The sequence below is a fragment of the Eublepharis macularius genome, chromosome 2, assembly GCF_028583425.1.
Source record: "Eublepharis macularius isolate TG4126 chromosome 2, MPM_Emac_v1.0, whole genome shotgun sequence".
NCBI classification, from domain to species: Eukaryota; Metazoa; Chordata; class Lepidosauria; order Squamata; family Eublepharidae; genus Eublepharis; species Eublepharis macularius.
Window position 1 is genome coordinate 32,401,023 of NC_072791.1, and position 25,008 is coordinate 32,426,030.

A 25,008-nucleotide genomic window follows, 5' to 3' on the forward strand; every position below is an offset into this window, starting at 1 on the left:
CTTGTCTGTTCACGGCTCCAATATCTGCATTTAAGCATTCACTGCTTTGACCATGCTGACAATTAAATATATTGACAAGCCAGAGACAGATGAGGACTTGCAGGGGAAGAATGTCTTTCCCCCCTCCCCCTCTATTTCTTCTTTCCCTTCTCTGAAAGCCCTCATAGCCTCTCCCCGTTTCCTCTTCCTTGTCAACTCCCCACCTACCAGCCAACCCATCTTTATCTGCCTGTTTTTAGCTTTCCCTCCTTCCCTTCCCTGGCAGCCTCTACCTGAGAAAACTATGGCCCAGTTGCATGGTGCTGGCCACTGGGCTCAGCCCAGTTGTGCACTGCCGGTGCAAATACAGCTGCATGATGCGAAACCGGTAAGGACTTGAATAGGGCACCTCACTTTCTCCTTTATCTTCCCATTTCCTTATTCCCTCCTTCTGGCAACCATATCCTCACTTTTCCTTGTTTCCTTCTCTCCTTCCTGCCCAACCACCAAATTTTTATCTGTCCTCACTTTCATTTATTATTTCATTTATATCCCACCTTTCTCCACAATAGTGACCCAAAACAGCCTATACAATTCTTCTCTCTTCCATTTTATCCTCTCAAAAACCATGTGAGGTAGGTTAGGCTGAGAGAGCGTGACAGGCCCAAGGTCACTCAGTGAGCTTCTACGGCGGAGAGGAGACTGAAACGTGGGTCTCCCAAATCCTAGTCTGAAATTCAAATGACTATACTACACCTGGTTTTTGTGGGGTGGCTGCTCTTGAACAGTAGCAGCAGCCTGGCCTGACTGAGTCATGTAAGTTGTGTGATAGCACAGCTGTTCAAGTACTTGCTGTTCCCCCACTTGTACCCCTCTAATCCAATTGACTTCAATGGACTCAGAAGAGTATAACTTTGCTTATGATGACACTGTGAAAGCCTGAATTACCAGAGGAGAGCTGTTTGAGAAATGAAGACAAGAGAGGTCATATTTAACAACATACAGTATATTTAAAAGTTAATTCTTTCCTCTCCCACCACCTACCAAGGATAAAGATAGAAATAAATATAATTACACAGCCCCAACACAGAAAGTGACAAATGGGAAAGGGGAATAAAATATAACAACAGAAAATTTACTACTTTTTTGTATCTAGTATACATTTTTTTAAAAACAGAGGGTTCTGGCCCTTTTATGTAGTTCCATCTTTTAAACAAAATAGTCACTATTTAGTTAGGCAAATTTTGTTCTCATGCCAGTTACAGCCCATAGGAATTTACTTCCTGCCCTTTTCTGTTTTCCTTTTTAAAAAGCAGGCCTACAGTTGATACAATTTTTTTTTAAAGAAAAAACCCTAAATGAACATATTTTATTGGAAATAATCTTGGTTTTGGTAATATAATCTGCGTGTTTATTTTCCTCTCCTTGGAAGCACTACAAAAAGTAATTAAACAACACTGTTGCCAGCAACAACCTGAACTTACAGGTTCTTTAACCCTCGCAGCAATATGTTTCAAGGTAGAGCTTGGACTTCCACAAAGAACTCCATGGCCCTAAATCAATGTCCTCCCCCATTCATATCAATGGAGGGAACAAATCCATGTGTGCAATTCTTTATATACCTCTAGTCTGGGGTAACTGTACTGCACGTAAATAAGTGGCTGAATTGCTTCACAAAACTGTGACGGAAAATACCTTGAGAAACATCAGCAAAAAAGTACTTTTACAGTGAAATCCTAAACAGAGTTATTCCAGTCTAAGTCCACTGAAATAAACTGGCTTAGACTGGAGTAACTCTGCTTATGATTTCACTGCTAGTTTCCTTGTAATTCCCTACATCCACATATATAAGAAACAATTACAATTATAAAATGTATGTTAATTTCCAGACTAAACAACCACTGAGAAGACAGTAAATGTTAATGGAATTTGTTTTTTCCAAAACAGCAATGAATCTACATTTCCCCATAATAATGAGGTTTGAAAGGAAATAGTTTTAATTCAAAATAAGAAAACTTTACATATACACATGTTGTGTTCTTATACGTAACCTTTAGATCAGATCTTATGAGAATATTGATAAAGGAAAGGCTGGGGGAAAAAAACCAACCTGCAAGAGATACTTTGGAACCCAAAAGTCCTGTATTATTTTGAAAATTAAATTGGTGGAATGTATGTGTTACCTTAGCTGTCATTTATTCAATTAGACATTAGGTTTTTCTGCTGGAAAATTGACAACAGACAGTCATTATCTTATAAATGTGGCTACGAACACATGCCTTAAAAAAAAATTCACATGTATTATATTTACAGTTCTTCAGACAATGGCATACTGCTCATACAAAAGATCCCTAATTTTATAGAAATCTTCACAGAGACAGCCTTCCAATCCAATACGTCCAGTTTCAGTCTACAAAAAAAACAAAAACAAAAAACACCTTGCTTACTGAGTTTACAGAGGAGAGATTTGCTACATCACTGACTTTGAAAGCATACACACAGAGTCACTCACCCTGCGAACAGCCACCAAGTTGTTACATACAAGGACTCCTCCTACAAATTCAGCCTGAATTCCTTCTCGCAGGAGAACCTGCTTAAAATCAGACAGTCTTGGCTCGTTCATGAAGACAGACTGATGTCCAGGAACCTTTTAGAAAAAAGTTAGGTGGTTTGAAAAAGAAGAAAATACATGTGTTCCATACACACTAGAGTACAGTTCCTCTAAAACTTTCACTTGCACAAGATCAATGTTTACCAATAGGCCTTTGAGCAAATGGAGTTTTTAGATGAAGGGGAAGTGCAATTTGCAGCAGAGTCTAGTGTTCACAGAATACATTCACAGGATCCAAGTCAAGACTGAAATAACTTCATGTAAGTGGTTAAATTCATCCTCAAGTCAATGGGATTATGAAAAAAAAATTCCATTAACAACTCACAGGGGACATGCCCTTCATGAGTTCCACTGCAAATGCATGGAACTTAAACAAAATAATCAGGTTTACAGAGGAAGTGGCCAGTAGGTTTGTGTCAGCGGGCCTCAAATGCTTCATGGCTGTGTCAATTAGAACACTTCATTTAAGATATACTTAGGGATGGGCCAGCTGGTGGCCTGGAGGCCACATCCCACCTGCAAAGCAATTTAATCTGGCTCACAGCAATCCCCGAAAATTGCAATGAAGAGGCAGCAAAACCATCTCCCGTTTCTTTCTGAGAGGAAAACATTAGTGATTCTTTGTTTAGAGAAAACAGAAAGATTGCCAATACACAGCCACAGTGTAATGATCCACAAAATAAAAATAATCACTTTAAAAAAATCAGTATTTTCTCTGATGTTACAGTAGTAAACTTGTGCCTAAACACCATCACAATCAACAACAGATTTCCAGTTCTAAGGGACATAATAACTGCCTTTGAATACAAAACCTAAATCTTAAAGCAGTAATAATGATCTGATGAAGGAAATATGACTTTTTTTCCTACCTCATTTAGCGGTAAAGGTTCCAGAGTAGGAATGATCTCACTCTCTTCACATATTTCTTTATCATCATCTCCGAAGAGGCTCTTCATGGCCTTTTGCTGCGCTGCAACACTAGAATCTGAAGAAGGTGCGTCAACTTGCATTTCACCATCTTCTCCGTCATCTCGCAGTTCCCCTTCTTCCAAAATCACACCCGTGTCCACTTTGGATACCCGCATGTCCAGGACTCCATCTATCCATGCCAGTTCAGCATCTTTAGCTTTACAAAACTGAAGGGAACTGACTAGTGAATCTTTTAAACGGACCTAATCAGCAATTTAAAAAAATAAAAGACTTATTGAAACAAAACATGCTTATAATAAACAAACGGGACTATTTGTGAAGCAACCGTGAACGGCAATAAAGGATGGCACCAAAATCATGTCACTTTTATTATCCAGCAGCTACTGTGAGGGCCAAGAGAGCCCAGGCAACAAATGAAACAACCAAATAATATCTTAAGGAGACAAAGAAAATAAAAGGAGCCTAGATCGTAACCTCAACAGCTGAAAAAGGGCATATAATTTCTACATTCTTCAGTGGTGATGCGCACTTTAACAGATATATTTGGGTCAAGGAGACTAGTGTTTAAACACAGATCCAGATCTTGGTTTTCATATATGAATTTTTTTATGGTAGATGTTTTGGATAGATGCTCCTACCTTTATAGGTATCAATGAGGAATCATCAACAGTACCAACTGCTTCTCATAACATTTAAAAGTTGTGCAAGATTTTAGGGCCTTATCTGTGACTCTTAGTCAACTCTGAGACAATGGGAAGGATTGGGGATCTCCCCCCCCCACGACTCTGCAGTCCAACTCTGGGGTTGTGGGGCCCATGTGGATTAACAGCCACGCAAGTCAGAGGCCTCCTGACTTGTATGGATATTATTCCATGTAGGTTCTGTGACACCAAGAATAAATTTTCTGGGGATTGAAAGGGATGCTGGAGGGCAAGGAAAGCCAGGAAGATAAGTGACAAAACAACAAATTGTAGGATTCAACCCACTGTATACTAGAGTAAGGCTGACAGCTGTGTGACAAACTACTTAAGTCATGTTAATCTAGTCCCCAGGTCTGGTCTCTGAACTCTGAAGGTCTAGTCTGATTATTATGAAGAACCTTGAGTTTGGCCTGTTACAGACCCAGCTACAATGGACATGAATAACCTTTTTCAAGTGGAAGCAGACTATGTGACTTCAGGTGCTCAGAGAGGTGGCGAAGGCAATGTGAAGACTAATATAGCAGTGTGGCTGATGGGGTGGCATAGACTTGAGAACAATTGACGAGGTAAGTATAATATAGTTTAATATAACCCGTTCCATTCATATAGTTTAGTAAGCTAACTGTACAATGAACCAACATGGCCTTGCATGCATCTGGGCTCGTGATGATCACAGAATGGGCAATTAAAAGGTTTTGTTTAATAAGAACACAATGGACAAGGAAAGGAAGGAGCTTTCTTGGTCATATTGGATCAACAACAACTGGATTACAAATTTTGGTAATTAGATAAATGAGGGAAAATGTCATTTTTAACAATGGTCAACGAAAAAAGTATAAAAAGTGCAGAGCAGGATGCAGTCTGCAGAACAATTTTCTCCCTCAACAAACTTCTCATGCCTTGGGTGTAAGAATTCCCCCTTTCATTTTTAACAGCAGCCTTTTGCAACTTTTTAGGAGCAGCTTCCCCTCTTTTCAGCCTTAGTTCCTCTTTATATAATATACTTTCCCCTCTTTTTTTCCCCCATGCTTTCTCTTCACTTGTTTTCCAAAGCCACTATAATCGGGAAGAGGTGGTATTATCATCATCTATTTATCTACAAAATTTATACCTCACCTTTGTGCCCTCATCAGGGCCACCAAGAGAGCTGATTAAAAACATAATAAAAATACATCTTTAACTTAAACATTGTGGTGGTAAAGAGTGCCCTCAAGGCATAGCTGATTTATGGTGACCCCTGGTGGGGTTTTCATGGCAAGAGACTAAGAGAGGTGGCTTGCCATTCCCTGCCTCTGCAACCCTGGTCTTTGCTGGAGGTTTCCCATCCAATTACTAACCAAGGCCAACCCTGCTTAGCTTCTGAGATCTGACAAGATCAGGCTCACCTGGGCTATCCTGAGGAGGGAAATTTAAACATTAAAACAATTAAAATCAAAACATTAAAACAATTAAACCCAAAGCAAAAATACACATACAAAAGCAATTAGAGCATAGGGCAGGAAACAGGGATCACGCACAGAACAAGAGATGAAACAAAAAAATCTTCACCTGCTGGTGGAATATGGCAACAGAGAGCTACAGGAAGCTATACATTGTTTGCAATTTACAGTAACTTAGAAGGTTTAATTTAGCTTTTAACTAGGTGATTAGGAGGCGACTCGGAGCACAGACTGTTATGTACCTTACTGCTATTTGATTTCTTGGCATTGTCCACAAATCTTTTATGTGTTTTATTTATGTTTACTTTATTTACTAAGATTTACATTGTGCTTGTTTTTTATTTACGCTCCACTTTTCTCCCCAGTGGAGACCCAAGATGGCTTACATAATTCTCCTCTTTTCATTTTATCCTTACAACAATATTGTGAGGTGGTTAGGCTGAAAGTGTGTGACTGGCCTAAGGTCACCCAGTAAGCTTCTATGGCAGCGGAGGGATTCAAACCTGGCTCTCCAGGAACCTAGTTTGAGACTCTAACCACTACACCACTCTAGCTAAACCAGTTCCATTAATATTATCCATATTATTGAGTCTATGTTATTTACTGGTCAGCATTTCCCACCAGGCAAAAATTAGGACCCAGATTTTCAAGGGAGTGAGGGAAAGTGCCCCCACAGCTGCTTGTCTGGAAAAACTATTATTTGCTCCAGATGGGTAAGGGCAAGTCTATCCAAAATATTGTATTTATTTACTTCATTTGTATGCCACCTTTCTCCCCAATGGGGACCCAAAGGTAGTTTGCATAATTGTCCTCTCCTCTTATCTTATCCCAACAACAACTCAGTAAAGTAGGTGAAGTTGAGTGTGTGTAACTGGCCCAAGGTCACCCAGCAGACTTCCATGGCAGGGTGGGGATTTGAACCTGGTTCTCCCAAACCCTAGTCCAACACACTGGCTATCAGCATAACTGCCCAGCATCTTACCTGGTATATGTGAGTCTCGCTAGTTGCATCTACAGTTTCATGCAGTTTGGGCATGTAAACTTTAATGTCCTTTCCCCCAAAAGCTCTACAAGACTCAGCAAGATCCTGGCTGGCCTCAGGTGGTCCATGCACAATGATCAACTGCCGGGGCTTCATCTGATTAATGATTTTTTTAATGGAGTCTCCATCTGAGCGTCCCTCGTAGTCTATGTATGTTACACGAGCTCTAAAATTTAACACAAGGGGAATAAAAGGTTCAAAGATCAACAAATTAGGTTACAGAGAAACCCCAAAGGACAAAGGTCACATATGCATATACAGTAAAAATTTAACATTTGTTGCAGCAAAAAATGAAAAGGAAGTGATCAAGTACAGTGAAAACGTTCAAAGCAGTCCCTTGGGAACAATGGCCACCACATGAAGCCAGCCTAACCCAACTTAATTTTCAGAAAAGAATGTCTTTACCATTTTAGTTTAACAAAAAGGTGGATCCTACTGTCTTACGTTATGTTATGCATGTTCTTAAAACCCAAAACCTTGGCTTGTCAAACTCTTACAAACCTTTAAGGATGACAAACATAGATGGAGGTGATATGATGGTTATTAAATATTTGTACTTTCAACAAAAGCATTAAGATAAGCTTGAATCTGCTTGCGTTATAGAGAAGTATGCAACCCCTGTGCACGACATCAGGCATAAGTGGGTGGTGTATGTAACAGCCCTCTAACATGGCCAGAAGGGTGGGAAATTACTCTTGACGGGGCCAAAAAGGAGCGACCAAAATGCAATGTGTTCTGTAACTGTGAATCCTGCAGAGAACCCTGGCAATGAACGGGGTTGGAAGAAAAGCATTTAAAAAATCCCAAGGATGTGAAAAGTGTCCACAAGGGAATTAGGGTCGCAGCCTGCCAGAAACATCGTGGCTTTAGTGTTGGTAGCTGTGGCAAAGAAGTCTACCTTAGGGGATCTGCACTCCTGAAAAACGGGCAGGAGATATTTCTCTGTGAGAGTCCATTTGAGGTGTGGAAAGAAAACTCTGCTGAGCGTATCTGCTCTTGAATTTTCTGTGCCTGCTACATGGATAGCCTGAAGGGACATTTGTTTCGTAGCACACATTCCCAAACTGCTTCGCCTTGGAACAGAGCATCAGAGAGGCTGTTCCCTCTTGCTGATTCAGGTAGTAAAGAGATGTTGTACTATCTGTGTGTGCCTGAACCCTCTTGTCATGCAGGGGACCTGAAAAAAGAAGCAAGGGAGTAACAGATCATTCTCAATTCTGGGACACCGAGGAACTACGAAGAGGTTGAACAAAGAACGGAGCTAGCAGAAGAACCTCTCTCGACAGCGATGAATGAAGAACTGAGGGAACGGGGCACTCCCTCTCACAATGCGTTCACAGGACTTTAGATCTTGAAATCTCTCTCTGTGGTTGGCCTCTTCTGTAGGCCTGCACTGAAGAACAACAATGAATACTGTGTTCATTCATGCACCTTGTGCGAGATTATTGAGTTTATAGCCCCAAGGTGTAGCTTTCTCAAAAACATTGTTGATTTAGTGTTATATGTAGGGGGAAAGGGGTGGTTCCCCTCCCCCAATTACCTCCAAATAACAGTATTATTAGAGAGATTTCTTGCCACCTGCTTTTTAAATGAAATCCTGGAATCCATGCAGACTTCCATTGCATATTTGCTGATCACCATCCTGTCTGTCTCTCTGTGTGTGTGTATTGTATCTGTAAGCTTTCTTCAAGAATAAAGTTTTTAGTGTGAATGCAAGATATAAATATGATGTAAATAATAAAGAAAATTCTGGTCAACTCTGAAATGGTTAATGTATTGCATACATGCTAACAAAAACACGAGCAGGGCTTTCCAGGTGCAACTATTCAGACAGTACTCACTTTATTTCCATTGATTCTGTTGCCGAAATGCACTTGGTGGGAACATCTGCTAAATCCTGATCCATTGGTTCCTCTCCATTTGTCAGTCCAGATTCCAGTTTGTTCTTCTCTTCTTCTGTTGCCTGGAGTTCTGGAACAAGAAAATCCTCAGGTCTAAACAAAGAGGAAGATTATTACTGAATTAGGGGGACCTCAAGAATCATGATGGCAAGAAAGGCAATATGCATAAAGAAAAAGGTTAAATTTGTAGAACTCAGCAACAGTTAACACCATCAAAGCATTGATCCAAACCAGGAAAACCACAAATGGGTTTTATAAACACAGCTTTTCTAAGTTTGATGCTGGGCAAAGAAGCTTTTGCTACATTTGGAACTGGGAAATACTTCAAAATAGGCACTGGTTGTGGCCTTTTTTATGAAGACAGAAAACAATATTCTGTTTCCATAGCAAATTGCATTCATATTAACAGAAGTAGTTATATTCATAATTAACAAAATAAACAATTGCCTACTATACTGTTAGAGCTGCATAAATCTTACTAAATGTTCTTGAATTATGTGTAAAACTAACTGCACTGGATTGCAGCATAACTAAAACAAAAAAAAATCCAGAGCCCTGGATCTGTTATATACTATACGTTTTTTAAGACAAGCTCTTTTAAATTTCACATCAGCTCCTAATCCCAGTTCTTAATATGTTTCATGGGGTACCTATTTATTTGGTTTCTCTATATTTAAAACAAGTACATACCTATGCACAAAAATTCTCATTCTTTCTCTCCCACACACGAGCACACACATGCGCGAGCACACAAAAACACACACACAACCTTTTTTTTTTGTAACCTACGTACTTGATAATCTCTCCATATTCATCCCATTTAATTCTCTCTTCTGGAGCTGGAAACATAGGATAAGATTTTTTGGCCTGCTTGAAGAAACTTCCCTTCCGGTTACCTTCACCTTTCATCATCAGATCGTGTTTGGTTTTATGAAGAGATGGCTGATCAATGTCCTCTTCGGCATCACTCTCATCACTGGAATCAATATCTGCTCTGCAGTGGGAGCCCAACAAAGATAAAGTTACAATTCGAGATTACTCTTTTATTACAAGTTCAGAGTGGCTTCCAGAGATCCCTCATCTGGGCACTAGTCATGACCACAATTAGCTTCAGCAAAGTTACAGTACTGAGAGCTCACAGGTATTCACCAGGAAAATTCTACACCATATGTAGGATATTTTTGGAAAGTAACCAGCAAAACTGCAGCCCATGCTACATGCCAACAACGCTGTTACTCTCTGAAGGCGTTTATTAATTGCATATTATTAGATGCAGTTGCTACAAACTGAAGAATTTAACTGCCAAAAAGTTGGCACTGTACAATTATTAGTAGGAAGAATCCGATAATTACAAGTACAAAGGTCAGCCAAAACGGATTTACATTCACCAACATTTTTTAAAAATTTCAAACTGATGTATTTGCGGTGATCAGAAGGCACAGATATACTCACTCCTTAGACTGTTCCAACTTTTTAGCTGCCTCTTTCTTTTGTTTCTCTTTCTCCAGGTACTCCTCAAGTTCCTTTCCTTCAAGTTTGACCCTTTTTCTCAGCTACAAAAAAAGTATATGCATATGAAAAAGTTATAAGCAGCAACTAAAATGTTCAGAGTTTACAACGAACCTCCAATATACTTTCAAACTCACAATCAGAATCATATGCTCCGGTAGAAACACTGAATATCCCCAGTATCACATACTTGATAAAAATTTATTTCGCAATACATTCAATTGTTTATATGTGAAGTGAATATTCTATATTCATATGTTGCATTAAGGTAAGTATTCTTAATTATTGTTATAAGGTTTGGGAACCTGGGGAGCTGTTTCAAGCAGTACATTTACATGGACATGGGGATACTTAGAAGTCTATACATAAAAATGAAATATATGCATGGAAATGTGTGCACTACACAGACTCTCATACTCGGGAGTAAAATAGCCTGTGGCTTCTCAGAATGTACTACTTTATGTAAAACAGTCCACTATTTTGGGAATCTAGGGTTTAAAGCAGAGAATAGGACGAAGGTGCAGCATTTACCTTTACATTACAGGAAAGATATACAACGGGCTGCAAGTCATTGCTCGTACACTATTACACTTTGCTTATGCTGCTTCTTTCAATGCTATTAAATTTCAAAATTTGAGTATTCCCATTCAAGCTCCAATGGTAATTTTAACCATTTTAAACGTTATGTTTAATATATCTTCATCAGGACTTAACAAAATGTTATTTTACTCAGTTCATTCCATGCCCTTAAAAAAAGATGCTGAACTATTCAACAATAAATTGGTTTGCTGTTTATTACTGGAATAAAGATGGGCATAATTTCAGCAGTAATATGCCTCTTCTACAGTTCACTATGGTTAATGTGACACTTAATAAAACATGATTCAGGTGGGAGTCATGTTGGTCTGCAATAGAACAATAAGGCTCAAGTCTACTAGCACCTTAAAGACCAAGAAATGCTGTTTTTTCTGATGAAGGCAGTTGACTCTAAAAGCCTTATATCCTGAAATTCTTGTTGGACTTTAAGGTACTACTGGATTTGAATGTTGCATTAATAAGGCACGTACTCTAATGATAAAGTCTCTATTGATTTCTAGTCCATTCTTACCTCTATGTCTATTACTTTTTCAGAGGGATTATCTATCAAGAAGCGTGCTAGTGTCCCAGGAGTGGTTCTATATGTCAAAATGATTGAATTTTTGGGATCCTGACACCACTGTATAAAAAGGTCTCTTGAAAATCCACAGTCCAGATCTGGTTGGCTGGCAAGGACAACTTTGGGGCTAGGAACTCGAGCTAAATCAGAAAGCCCATGGCAGAGAGAAAGGTGACGGAACTGAAAGGGATTGTTCCTCTTATCTTCAAAGCATCTCATTAGTTTGTCACTCATCCATTCCACCTGCATGAGGGCGAAGGGGGGAAAAAAACCTTAGCAAGTAAACAAACTCTTTATAATTATTACATCTTTCTGTCAAAGTAAATCCTGATCTAGAAATCACTTCTACTTATGTCTCTACGTAACACACATAAATATCACTTAGGTACCCATGAAGCCTGCCAAACATGTGAGTCAACCCACTGGCCTATCCTCCTAGTACTGACTATTTCAACTGGCAGTGGCTCTCCAAGGTCTTGAGAAGAGGTTTTTCTTTTTAACTGGAGTGGTTGGAAACAACCCAGGATTTGTTTATTCATTTACTTCATCTCTCACTTGCCTTTCTTGCAGAGACTCAAGGTGGATTACAAGATATAAAAATTTTTTAATTCAACTGTGCGACATATCCATTAAAAATGTAACAGGACTAGAATTCTAAAACAATGCAAAGTGGAAACTGTCTGTGGCATGGCATAAAAAAGTGAAGCACATGTTCTGCCTGCTAAACAGTGGGCCATTATTTTATGAACAGAGGATAACAAATTAAGTAATAAAGAGGATCTGTCCCACTTAGACTACTGACTACTTTCCTACATGGATTTTGTTACCATAATGTAGAGTATTAAGATAATGTAAACTTTTTCTGCAATACTGAGGATTCAGGTGGTTGACAGCACCATTCCCGTTGTTTCCCTATAAACCACAACTGGACGTGGGCAAAAAAGGTTACAAGAATAAGTCAAATACGGTGATAAAACAAACCTGAGATTTTGAAAACTCCACAACATTGTAGCTGACATTGTTCAAAAGTGCTAATGAGTAGACTCCTAAACCTGCATCTTTTGTCCTCCATATTTGATCAAGCAGTTGAGCAAGTTCCAAAACTCTGCCTGCAGTGTCCACTGCTATGAGGACATTTCCATCACCTCTCAGGGTTTCCAAAACATTTGCTAGATACAAGCAAGCAAGCACAAGGGAATTAATAGCTGCAATGGAATCATAACTAACAAAAGTTTTTTCTCTACATGGAAAGGGGAGATCTATGACATAAAAGTTAAGTTCGACTCCTTATGCCACCAGCAGGCATTTAATTTATTAAAAATCATCTTCCAAGACAGGTAGTAACTAATTTATTACCCCAAACTGCTAGCATACTTAACAGCATTTAACATTTAAAAACAGAACAAATTTATTCCCGATTCCAAACAGAGGTAAACACTAACTTATTCCTCCAGTCTTAAACAGAAGATTTTTACAGCCTTCCTAAGGGCCTGCAAGAATGGCTTAAAGCGGGGTCACCTATGTAAGATGCTTCGTAGCACTGGGGCCACAACATAGAAGGCCCTGATGATGTCTTCAGATTGATCTCTCTTGAAAAGATGGGACTATAAGCAGTTGATTTTAATGAGGTGTTCAGATGGGAACATGTACACTCTCCGATAATAACATCTACAAAAGCAATTTTGAAAATCTCCATCTGAGCACTTCAACGGCAATATCTACTTGCCATGTTATATTGATTTTGCTAAGGAGAACAAATAATGCTTTTCCTTTTAAAAAGTTACGACCATACTTCTTCTGATAATAGCTACAGCTCTTAATTTTCTAGACAACTGTTCTGCTAGGGTGGAGCATACCATCAAGAAACAAGCTTCTCTCCCATTTTCACATAATCGATACACACTACACAGAAGCTCGGATTTTAAATTCTATTATGATCAGATATTTTCCCATTACCGGTATTCTAGCTGAAATGGCAAAAATACATACTTAGCAGTTGTTCGTCTCTTTGCTTCCGTCTTGGCTGTACGTAAGTAGCATTAAAAGAATCTGTGATAAGTAAGGAAGGTCTACTTAACATTTCTAGGGAGCATCCATTCAAGTGGCTGAAAAAGAAGTTATATCAAACCATTTCAATGCTCTGGTTTTAATTTGAAGAGGAAACAAAGTAAAACTAAAACATATACCACAAGTGCCTTCTCCTATTTTTGAGAAAGCCCAAATTCTCTGTTTAAGGAATACATATGCTTGTGCTAGAGCATAGTGATCAATTTCATCACAGGCCAGCTTCACTGTAATGCGTTTTTGTCTTGGATATTTAACAGTGAAATCCTAAGCAGTTATTCCAATCTAAGCACACTGATTTCAACTGGCTTAGACTGGAGTAACTCTGCTTAGGATTTCAATGTAATTTTGGCTCCTCCTTACATTACCTTAAACTTTTACCTCAGGAGGGCCCTGGTTACAACCAACACTCCTTTTATTTTGATGCACACAGAGCTTCCGATGGTCTCTATTTTACCCATGATTATACCTCGAGAATACCTTCCCTTTGAGGTTTGAATCCCACTGCTAACCTCACCTGTGGCATTTTGCCCTGTTTGTGTGACTTATATACTGCTGCTTTCCAAAAAGTTTTTGGAGCCACCAAAGCCAAAGTTTAATTGGTATTATCAGAAGGATCATTATAGATTGTAGTTTGACAGAACATTTGCTTCACCAAAAGGAGAATTTATTTAAATGTACCTAAGTGTGATAGTTGTAGAGTACTGATAAGTATATTGGTTTCAGAATAGTTCTTAAGCTTAATGGTTTCAAATTAGTTATATACACAGACCCAGTCACAAGGACTAATTTTCCACACAGAAACTTTACTAACAGAACAAACACTCCTCTCATTTACACAGACATAGATTCCCTCAGGCTCTTCCACACAGATAGCCTGATAGAACAACCTTTCTCAGAGATACACACAGACAGGCTCACATACAGTTTTCCTGACTGAGCCAGAATTTCTCAGACTTCCACACAGATTCACTGAACTTGACAGAATTAGGCCCTTTCAGGCTTCCATACGATTTGCCTGACTTAGCCAGAATGAATGCTTTCCCTCAGCTCTCCGACTAAAAACTGTAGTGGTCCAGCCCTTAGGGTACAGCTACTCTCCAATCACAATAGACTCCATTCATCCATTCAGCTTTTCATCACAGAGGCCTATGTTTAAACTCAAAGTAACAAATATTCAAACCCTCCACATTAATCACAGAAATAAGGCACACTAACTCATTTATTTGCAAAATACATTCACATATTCACTTTTACCCTCTGAAAACACTGCAAAAATCAGATTTCATCATGTTTCATTTTTAGAGTATGTATCTGGATAGATCTATGATACAGAAAAGTGGCACTGTTGGTAGGATTGTTGTTTGTAAGATCAGCTGTGAATTTTCCTAAACTCAGAAACAGCACTGCAATAAATTCCCAAACAAGTAAATTTTAGAACGCCACATCTTGCTATAAATAAAACCCAATCTACCACTTTTTCATAAGCATCATGTAAATGTCTACAGACCAATTTAGGTATCTACGGTGTGATTTAGAAATGTGCTGATTTATTTCAAGAACATCTAAAATACAACATGTTCTTAAGTAGAGGATTGAATCCTTCAGACAACCTACCTCAACAACCTTATCTCGATACACTTTTAAAATCCCAAGTCTCCAAACTTTGTCAAATGCGGCAGCTCTCTCTACATAGTCATACATCCACATTCTACCGAGTGTTCAAAAATCTTTGCAACATACAAGGACATACAAATCCTGGCAATTAATTCAGGTTGGCCACTCTAGGTTCAAGTACTTACTCTGCCAGGAAAGCTTGCTGGATGACCTTGGGGCATAACCTCCCTCACAGTGTAACCCATCTCACAGGGTGGTTGCGAGGATAAAAATGAGGAAGGGAGAATCATATCTCTCACTCTGAGCAAGCTTCTTGGAGGAAGGCCAGGATAAAAATGAACTAAATATGCTGTTCCTGCATTGGGCAAGGGGCTGGATTAGATTGTCTGTCCAACTCCATGATGCTATTAAATAAATACAATAAAATAAACCTGTGCCAAATAAGAACACCTTTAGACAACCAGACAGGAAGCATTTGCCAAATGGAAATGAGTCCCCCTGCCCAATTCCTTGAGATTGTGCTTATGATATGTGCATGTAGATACACTAATAATATTTGTGGACTATGATGCAGGACTGCATTAACTACAGGGCTAAATGACTTTAGAAATCTGAAACAGAAAAGCAATGAAGACAACAGTTTACACCCACTAAAAACAGTGTACATACATCTCCCTCTTGTGGTTGAAATCAACAGCATAAACAATTTCTTCTTCTCCATCTTTAACAATTTTCCAAATTGTGCCTCCAATCATGTGGCCTGCAGGCAACGGTGTGATGGATAAGCCATGCCCTTTCCCTAAGAGAATAGGATCAATATTTCAGAAGCAGAAAGTTATCACAGTTCATCAAGCTCAAAACTGTAAGAACAGGCTTTAACACCAGAGTTACTGCCAAAAGAGAAACAGGTTAAAACTGCATTCCAAAAAGATACTTCCCCTTTAGTATTTACTGAGGTCCTATTGAATTGTTCCAGAATTACCCTAGGGAAAATGTTTTGGAAGTTGCAACTTTAAAACCATCTGCAATTATGATCCTGAATACTCATAAGATACCACAGCCCAAACCTTGCTGAAGAATGTGTACATTTTTTCATATCTTTTTTTAGGGCGGTGGCAGCTATTAGTATTGCTTAATGTTGAACATGGCCTTTGGAGACTGCTGGTCTCATCTATGCAAATGCTTTTTTAATTATGACAGGATACCAACTGACCCTGGGTCTTGGAAATAAAGGAAAGTGACTTTTCCCCACATTAGTGTGACAATCACTAATGAAGAAAGGAAACTTTAGAAGCAAGCCTCTGAAGCCTGATTTGCAAGAGACATATAGATGTTTTTAGAAGTTACACAAAAGAAGGTAGTTTCAGGACGGTTGCAATGCTGGTCTGCAGTAGATCACCACGATTTGAGTACAGCGGCAGCATATTGATCTTTTAAGGTGCTACTGGACTCGAACCTCGCTCACAAAAGAAGCTGTATTTGTCCAGACAAATGATACCAGAAGAGACGATATTTAATTCTTTTTAAAAATCTAGAAATATGCTGCTAGTGTATCCTAAATATTCTAATTACTTGCTGTATAGAACAGCTTAGCTAATTAAGTGCACCTGGTGCTTGTGCTCAGACTAGGTGGCCTTGAGAGACAGAAAGCTTTGCTTTCTGCACGTCCTGTCTTAATTCTCTGGCCAGCTATCTTGATATCACACTGAGTTCTGATTGGTCGATTATGTTTTAAAAACTAGCTCTTCATGTGTTTTTCCCCCTCCTCTTGACACAGCCCGGCCCAGGGATAGGCCGTGAGTATGAGCACCTGAACTGTTGGGAGTACGTAAGTTAGTTAGTCATTTGTCTAGTTAGTTTCTAGCCAGATTAGAATGGAGTTGTTTTATTTGTCAGTTGCTTCTGCCTTGGGAGTGGCTACTGCTATCTTCTAAGCACTCTCGTAACTTAATAAATAACTTTCTTCGTTTCATGCCTGTGTCTCGAGTGTCTGCTTTACTGTGTGCAGGATCCCCCAGATAAAGAACCCAGAGACTGGTGAGTCTCAAAGCAAATAAGGTTGTTCCACCTCCCAGAAAGGCTGCTAGGAGTTTGAGTGGCTGGGGTCAGCGCTGGAAATAATAGCCAAGGGAGGTTGAACATCCCGACACTTGCATGCTACAAAAGAGAGACTATTTGTCAGACTGCAAGCTACAGCATTATAGAAAGGCCCAATGCTGGCTGTGAATGTTGGCAATACAAGTATGTACAGGCAACCCAGGATATAAGACTATGATGTACACAAGCTTTTTTGCCCAGCAGGCAGGTCTTACACATTCTGTAATAAAGTACTGTAGATTAAAATAGAAGTTTACACTATATGAAGTTTAAGATTATATACCAGTATTGGCCCAGAACAGACATAATGTTTTCTGATTTCTTAGCCAAACGAAGGAAACCCAATAGGCTCATGTGTTTTACTCTCCTGGCCTCCACTCATACATTTTAGCCCTTTTCTTTCCTTTTTTGGAGCTAACTGCAGTGCTGTCCCTTCTTAACTGCAAATTTCAATTTGTAAACATGGTTATGATTAGAAATTATGATTTACATTTAACAATGCTTAAAGTTGGTGTACTAACGCTAACCACAGTTAGCTTCAAAAAGAGAAGAGGGGGAAATCTATGCGTGAGAAGCAGGGAGAGAGGGGAAAGTTGTGTGCCCATTATGTCTGAATAAGGCATTCTCTTTTACAAGTACTGTTTTGCAGGAATGTAGCATGAACCAGGAAAAAAAATTAACATATGGACGCAGAACTTTCTTTTTACCACAATCACTATTTACTTTAAAGCTGCACCCATTTCAGAAGCTTCATATCCTTAGTATTTTGTCATTTTTCAGCAGGTTTCTTTGTTTACTAGTTTTTTTCTAGGACAGATATATCTATGCCCGAGGAAGATGTACAGAAAAACCATGGATAAATAACGGCAGCTTTTAAAAGGGGGGGGGGGTTACCTTTCAAATTGACAATCTGAGAAAATTTTAGTTGCTGTATTTTATCAAAAGCTGCATCTACGTCATCCAAAGTAAACAACGTGAAGTCTTCTGTATTGTGACGTGACTAGCAAAACAAAAAGAGCATAAATATATTCTTAGTTATAAGAGTTAGTTTTTGCCTGAATTGAAATCAGGTTTGTAAGAAAAGCAAGTTTCAGATGAACTTTACCTGGTAGAGATCATACATAAACATCTGGCCCATTTTGTACACTGGAATAGTTGCATAAATAGCGCAATTCAACCCCATCTTTCCTACTGCATAAGGAAGTGCACCCAAATGTAAAGGATCAGGATGTGAAAGAAGCACCGCATCGACCTGGTGAACATGTCTAAAAGAATATCAACAGGAAACAGCTGAGAAATTACATAGTTTCAGTGACCCTATCAAACACGTAAGAAAAACACATCCCCAAGTTTTTAATCCAAACATTTCAATACATTTTCATAGTTAAAAAAACACATCAGCATAGAGAGAACTGAAATCACGTCTGGTTGCAGGGCAGAAGGGACTGAATTAAGCCAAAAGAAACTTTCCCACCCCAATTGGATACATACAACAACATGGCATGCAATCATGCAACACTGGCACTGATTCTACAGTACAAAGACACACAGAATGGACACATGCTATAAACTGAGCTTAGCACACCTAAGTACAAAAGAACTTTGCTCTTGCTTCCCATGTACATGAAACACCTTGTAGGTTAGGTATATGCCTGGAGAGGAGACGACTGAGAGGTGATATGATAACCATCTTCAAGTATCTGAAGGGCTGTCATATAGAGGATGGCGCGGAGTTGTTTTCCGCTACCCCAGAAGGTCGGACCAGAACCAATGGGTTAAAATTAAATTAAAAGATTTTTTGGCTAAACATTAGGAAGAACTTCCTGATAGTTAGAGCAGTCCCTCAGCAGAAAATGCTTTCTTGGGAGATGGTGGGTTCTCCTTCTTTGGAGGTTTTTAAACAGAGACTAGATGGCCATCTGACATCAATGCTTATTCTGTGAACCTAGGCAGATCATGAGAGGGAGGGCAGGAAGGGTTACATCAGTGCTTAGTTCTCATGGCCCCTTCTTATATGCCATAGGTAAGGCCAATCACCTCCTTGGGATCAGGCAGTAATTTTCCCCAGGTCAATTTGGCTAGGGATCATGACAGTGTTCTGCTATTTTCTGGGCATGGAGCAGGGGACATTGGGGGTGAGGGGAGGGGAGATAGTTGTGAATTTCCTGCATTGCGCAGGGGGTTGGACTAGGTGACCCTAGAGGTCCCTTCCAAGCCTATGAATCTATGTGGTAATTGGCCCTTGCCTGCAATATTCTTGTTTGGCTTAGAATAGATTGTTGAACCAAGGCAAACAGATCTAAATGGGAGACATCACACAGTGGAAAAACTCTGCAAACTTTGAAGCTGCTGAATTTGTCACTATGAAGAGCATAAATACACTTTTGATGTTACTGAAATGGTTCAGGAGTAAACACAAAGAAGAGCCATTCTTTTAAAAACCTGGCATGACATGGAAACAGGACTCCTTCTGCCAACAGCCTTGAATATACTATTACTAGGGCATGATTCTCCAAATGCATAAGCAGCTATTTATCAATACCTGTCTAAAACATGATGTAATTAGAACAGGATTCAACAAATTCCAGGTGCCAGGGCACCACGCAATTTCATTGTGGCCCCAGTATCTTCATCAATGATTTTTTTTTGTGGAGTCTCTTGGCTATGCTCAGTAGAACTACAAAACATATTTATAATTTCACATCAGAATGTTTTGTTGTATGACATAAAATGCGTATGTATAAAGTCTGTATCATTGCTTGTTCATATATCAATTTTACCCCTTTCAGTGGTTGTGGACCAGTTCTCTTAAGCAGTGGTTTTCTATACTGGCTCCAATATTAAATTAATTGGAGCTGTTTAAAGCAATAATGAAATTAATTAAGAGAAATTGAGGGGAAGTAAGGTTAGGGTTCAAGGTTAGTTTTTTTTAATTGTGGTGATGACAAACAAAGGTTTCCCTTTATTTATATACTAGTATGACACTTTTGTCAAAGCTTTAAAAACTGTGAGAATGTGAAGAACTAGGAATTAGATTTTGTGGTAGCAATAATTAGAAAATATGGTCTTTCAAGTATAAAACCCTGAAGAATAAGTCTGGTTCTTAAATTTTTGAACTGTCCCCTAAAGCCAATTTTTTTTCAAGACCTGAATTAGAAAACCTGTTGGAATTATTTGCAAAGAGCCAGCTTTTTGAGTAAAAAGGCAGGTTCTACTTACTTTCTTAGTGAATCAATTATGTCTACAGAAAAATTCTCATCCCAGCCACAGTCCAGCAGAAAGCGAAATTCATCTACTTGAAGTAAATAGCAGAGAGCAGATTCTTCCTGCACCCCTGACAGGGTGGTTAGCTTGATAATTGAAGTCATCTCTTTCACAAAAGTGCTTTACTACTGTAAAGAGAATGTGTTTTTCAGAAAATATTCATTTTTATTATATTCTTAACGGTCTCAGGGGTTTAATATGGGAAAGGCTAGACGTTTAAATATAGATTCCAAATTAGCTATATTTTATTAAACAGAAGTCCATGACATGCCACCATACTAGCATGTAGGGTTGCCAACAGATCTGGAACAAAATGCCCTGTCCTTTTAACAGAGGTTTAATTAGACGATGTTATTTACCTCCATGCCATGAAAAGCTTCAGCTGCCCATTTCCAAATATTAAAGGGGCATGACATTTTCCTCCAGGCCTGATGGCAAACCTACTGGCAAGACCAAGAAATGGACATCAGGATGGGCCCATGCAGACAGAAGTAAGCTTGATCCTGATTGTCTTGGGTTACTGGTGGCTGGAACCAGGTTCGTCCCTTGTATCACTTTGCTTTCTCCCTCATAAATGGATGTTTGCCATTGACTCCCAAAAAAGCAAAGGATGTACTCACCACAGTACCTGAATGCAAAACGTGCACTTCACATCCAACACAAGGTGGCTGGATAAGCATTGATGGGATCCTTAAAAGTAAGAGTGGGTGTAAATATTCATGAATAATGCATCACTAAGGGCAGAGTGCCCATGTATAAGCCCTATCAATTGTAATGATAGACATTTTACGAATAATAAAGACTTTTCTTGAAATGCAAACACTTCTCAACAGCTTTTACCAAAACTTGTCCTATCTATTTTGCTGCATTTTATATTAGCAAATAAAAATACAGTTAAGCACACATTTCACATGCTGTTACAACTATGAAAAAGGAAACCTTTCAGAGTAATCTCTAAGTTAACAAAAATCAAATATGTCTATTTAGATTAGTGAGGAAGAAGTCAAACAGATACACAAGGCTGGCTCAACAAAAATAAAGCTAAAGTCAAGGATGCAACATGAAGGAACAAACTACCCAGTGCAACCCATTATAATAGGCATACTCCTAGTCGATTAGCCAATCAGCTCAAAAAAAAATCAACTTCAAACTAATTGCAACAATTTCCAAAAAGACTGGAAATATACATGTTTAAAAATCTGCTGCAACCAGCCCCCTCCCTGAAAATTAGAAATAATTTAATGATTTTTCCACAATCTGGGTTTCTTTGCATTGGGGTTGGAATGTCCTAGTTTGATCCGGGAGTCCCGAAGTCAAATCCCTACTCAGCCATGAAGCTCACTAGGTAGCCTTTTTTTTTAACTGTTTCTCATATATTTTATTTTATTTATTACTTACTTAGAAAATGTATGTATGTATTTATTTATGTATTTATTTACTTTATTTATTACTTATTTAGAAAATGTATTTGCTACCATTCCAGAGGTACTCAAGAGGGCTCACAAAATAAAGAAGTGCAATAAAATCATACAACCACTGCGTAAGAACAGCATAAAGCTTAAAATAATGCTCATAGAGCAATCCACAGGGTAGAAACAGATCATAAGGCAAGTAAAAAAAAATTCAACCCCTCAAATAAATGCCTGGCTTAAAAGAAATGTTTTGGCCTTACACCTAAAGGATAGAAAGGCAGGCATCAAGTGAGCCTCAAGGGGCAGGACATTCTAGAGTTATGGTGCCACCACTGAAAAAGCCCCATTTCTGGTTGCCATTTGCTTTAATATTCCAGAATTATGTCTGGAAACAGCTGGGCAGCTAGTGTGGATCTTTCAGCACATGGGTATATGATCTATGTGTCTTGCCTATACAGAGATTCAAATAAATAGGTCAGAATTTTTGTTTAATAATTACCAGCTAACTGAATGCTAAGATACGTCCCAGAGATACTGCAGGAGCATATCTGGCTGTGGCTGAGAAGGTGTGAAATCTAGTTGAGTCTAGCCAAGAAAAAAGTTCTTTGATATTTGAGAGAAGTCAAATAAAATAAGAAGCAATGGTAAGAGGAGGTATGAGACTAAAAACAGCCTAGAACATACTCTATGAGCCTTGCCAAGAGTCAACTGATGATCTAATGGCTCTACTACTCTATCTAAGGATAGTCTAGCAGCCCATTGGCCAACAGACAAGAGAAATTGAGGGGAAAGCCCTAAAAAAAAAGTTTAGTTTCAAGTATTTAATCCAGCAATGCGAAACACCAATGCGAAACACAAGACCTAAACGTAAAAGAAAAAACCACTCGTACCCTCAGCAAATAAGATCTTGTCTGAGATCTTGAAAAAACCATAACTAGGTTTTTCAAATCTATCAAACCCTCTCCCGTGCAATAGTTCTGAAATGTTTTTAGCAATCTACGCAGACATACAGGCAATCCAGCTAAAAGGACAACTTTGTCTCCATAGGGTAATAGTGAGATCTGATTGGTAGCAAGAACAAGGGCATGAGAATTCACTGCTGGTAAGGCTCCTGCAAGATCATTCAGAGAGAGATAGATAAGCAGAATGGTGGCCAACAGGCAATCGTGCTTCTCTCTCCTGGACAGAGGGATGCCCATTCCCATTGCGCATCAAGGCAACAACAAACAACAAGCAATAGGATTAATAAACAACTGCTGGATTAAATACTAAAGCCTGTGATTGATGGAAGACGCATAGAGTTTCACCCAGATACAGTCAAATGCAGCCTTTCTACCAGAACTGGCCTAGCAACAATGCACCTTGTTTGGGGCAACTAAATTCCATTGACTGAATCTACAAAGACCAAATTTACATGGATCAGGGAACAGGGCTAGTTCTCTGGCCAAGCCATTCAAGCATCCACTTAGAGCAACACTGTAAGGGCACCTACATACTGCAAAAGTCCAGCTCACTCCCAGCCATCAGCAACACAGGAGACAAATGGAAGCACTTTGAAGTGTTCCTCAAGCATTTCTATGCCTGCTTTCATATGGCAATGGTTTTTCATTGAACTCTTGTTGTTGCTGCTATGAATGCAAAAGCGTTACATTCACAATAGCAACAAAGCATCCACAGAGTTTTCCTTGCAATTTTCCTTGTCTCAGGCTGCTGTGGCTGCCATCCCACACCTCTGAACGTACTTTCACACACTCTTAAAATTGGCAATTGCTCAACTGCTATAACACTATAATGAACTATTCTTAGGACCTACTGCTTAATTCCAAGCTTTCTCTTTTATTAAAAAAAACCTAGCCCTTTTGTTGTGGAGGTATAAGTGGAAAGATGTAGATATGTAACGAAAAGGGCTAGGAACTTCTCTTTAAAAATGAATTGTGGGAATTCAGAGGAACCAGAAGATCACTGCAATAGATTATTATACTGCTATAGCAATCTAGTAATTGCTGATTCCTTCCTGCCCTCCCCCCCAAGCTCCAAAACAGCCCTTTGGCAGTGTGGCAGGGAAAATGGCACAAATGAGGGGCTCAGGGAAGGAAAATGCAACAAAGTGAGCAGGAACTTGGGGAATGTGCACCTTCTTGTCCAGACCTCCAAATAATGCATTTGGTCTGTGATCTTCCCAAAAAGATCAGAGAAAAACAAGATATGGAAAGTCCACACCAGGGACGGGAATGATTAGATCACAACATTGTGTAGATGCTTCCCACCACCCCAAGTGCTGCAGTTTGGTAGCCAGGAGAAAGAACACCTATGTGGAAGCAGCGGCCAGTCTAACATTCATTTGAAAAACGTATTATCTGTCCCCATCACATGCCTTGGTACGCACAATTTAGATGTCCCTGAACCCTCAGTATGTTTTTTCGTGGAGTTTAATTGACCTCGCTCTTTTGTAAGCTAGAACAGGAAGGCAGCTTTGCATTTGTACTCAGTCTAAAAAAAATCCATGCAGTTCTGCAGAGAATCAGAACTGAAACAAACACCCCCGTCACGTAATGTGGGAAAGTGAGCTCTGCCTAGTCGACACGGAAGAGATTCCCCGTTTTCACACGTATCCAGCATCTCCGTCTCAGAAGTCTCCCAAGAAAGCGGGAACTGGTGATGAGGGATGTTTTTCCAAAGAGCGTCTGGATAAATATAGGAAGACAGGAAGCCGCTCAGGCCCCTCGATCCACTGTTGCCCTTACCTGTGCAGCAAACCCCTCGTTAACCCCCAGCACCTAAACCTACTGAAGGGACAAGGGGAAAGAAGAAAGCGCGACCCTCTTCAGCCGCACTCCGCTCTTCCCTCAGCTGCCGCCATTTTGAGCGAAAGGAACGAGACAGCAAGCGCCGCCAAGCGAGGAAGAGGGAACGAAGGGCGAAGTGGGCTGTACCATTAGCGCAGCCGAGAGGGAGAGGAGCCTGAGGGAAAGCGGCATATTCATTAAGGCGATTAGGTTTATTTGTCACCTCGTATAGTGTGAATAACAAAAAAGTGAGAGCCAGGAGAGGGAAATTTCTTTTTTTCTTTCTTTCTCCCCCCCCGCTCGCTTGGATTAATGGTTCCTCCCGACTTCGTCGCTCTGCTTGGTGATTTCTTTTGGTAGTGCCCTTGGTTGGTCTGGAAGGGGTTGAAGTAGCGCGGCTAGGCCTTGATCGGTAAGGAGAGGTGGACTAAGGGAGGAAAGAGTGCAAAATCTGGGGGTGGGCAATAGGGAAAAAGCAATACAAGGAAGGTGTTTTTTTT

The 25,008-nt window shown here is 39.5% G+C and overlaps 1 protein-coding gene across 1 annotated transcript; it reads right to left on the reverse strand.

The window, feature by feature from the left end:
* Nucleotides 1-969: 969 nt before the first annotated feature.
* CPSF2 (cleavage and polyadenylation specific factor 2) lies at nucleotides 970-24,587 on the reverse strand. The gene is made up of 16 exons (XM_054972309.1): nucleotides 24,467-24,587; nucleotides 20,931-21,000; nucleotides 20,266-20,438; nucleotides 18,152-18,311; nucleotides 17,941-18,046; nucleotides 15,619-15,748; nucleotides 13,258-13,373; nucleotides 12,250-12,437; nucleotides 11,221-11,511; nucleotides 10,056-10,156; nucleotides 9,397-9,597; nucleotides 8,544-8,696; nucleotides 6,643-6,868; nucleotides 3,460-3,762; nucleotides 2,492-2,626; nucleotides 970-2,389 (listed from the first exon to the last, which is right to left on the reverse strand). Exons 3-16 carry the CDS (start codon nucleotides 20,412-20,414, stop codon nucleotides 2,297-2,299), a joined length of 2,352 nt encoding a protein of 783 aa, XP_054828284.1. The 5' UTR covers nucleotides 20,415-20,438; nucleotides 20,931-21,000; nucleotides 24,467-24,587; the 3' UTR covers nucleotides 970-2,296.
* Between the last annotated feature and the right edge of the window lie 421 nt (nucleotides 24,588-25,008).

Bases quoted from the DNA above. Each gene is read 5' to 3' on its own strand.
- CPSF2 (XM_054972309.1), bottom strand. From the start codon at position 20,414: ATGACTTCAATTATCAAGCTAACCACCCTGTCAGGGGTGCAGGAAGAA. The intron at 8,697-9,396 runs GTACGTAGGTTA...CTCTTTGTTTAG, and splicing joins GAATATGGAGAGATTATCAA to ACCTGAGGATTTTCTTGTTC. The intron at 6,869-8,543 runs GTGAGTACTGTC...GTTAAATTTTAG, and splicing joins ACAGAATCAATGGAAATAAA to AGCTCGTGTAACATACATAG.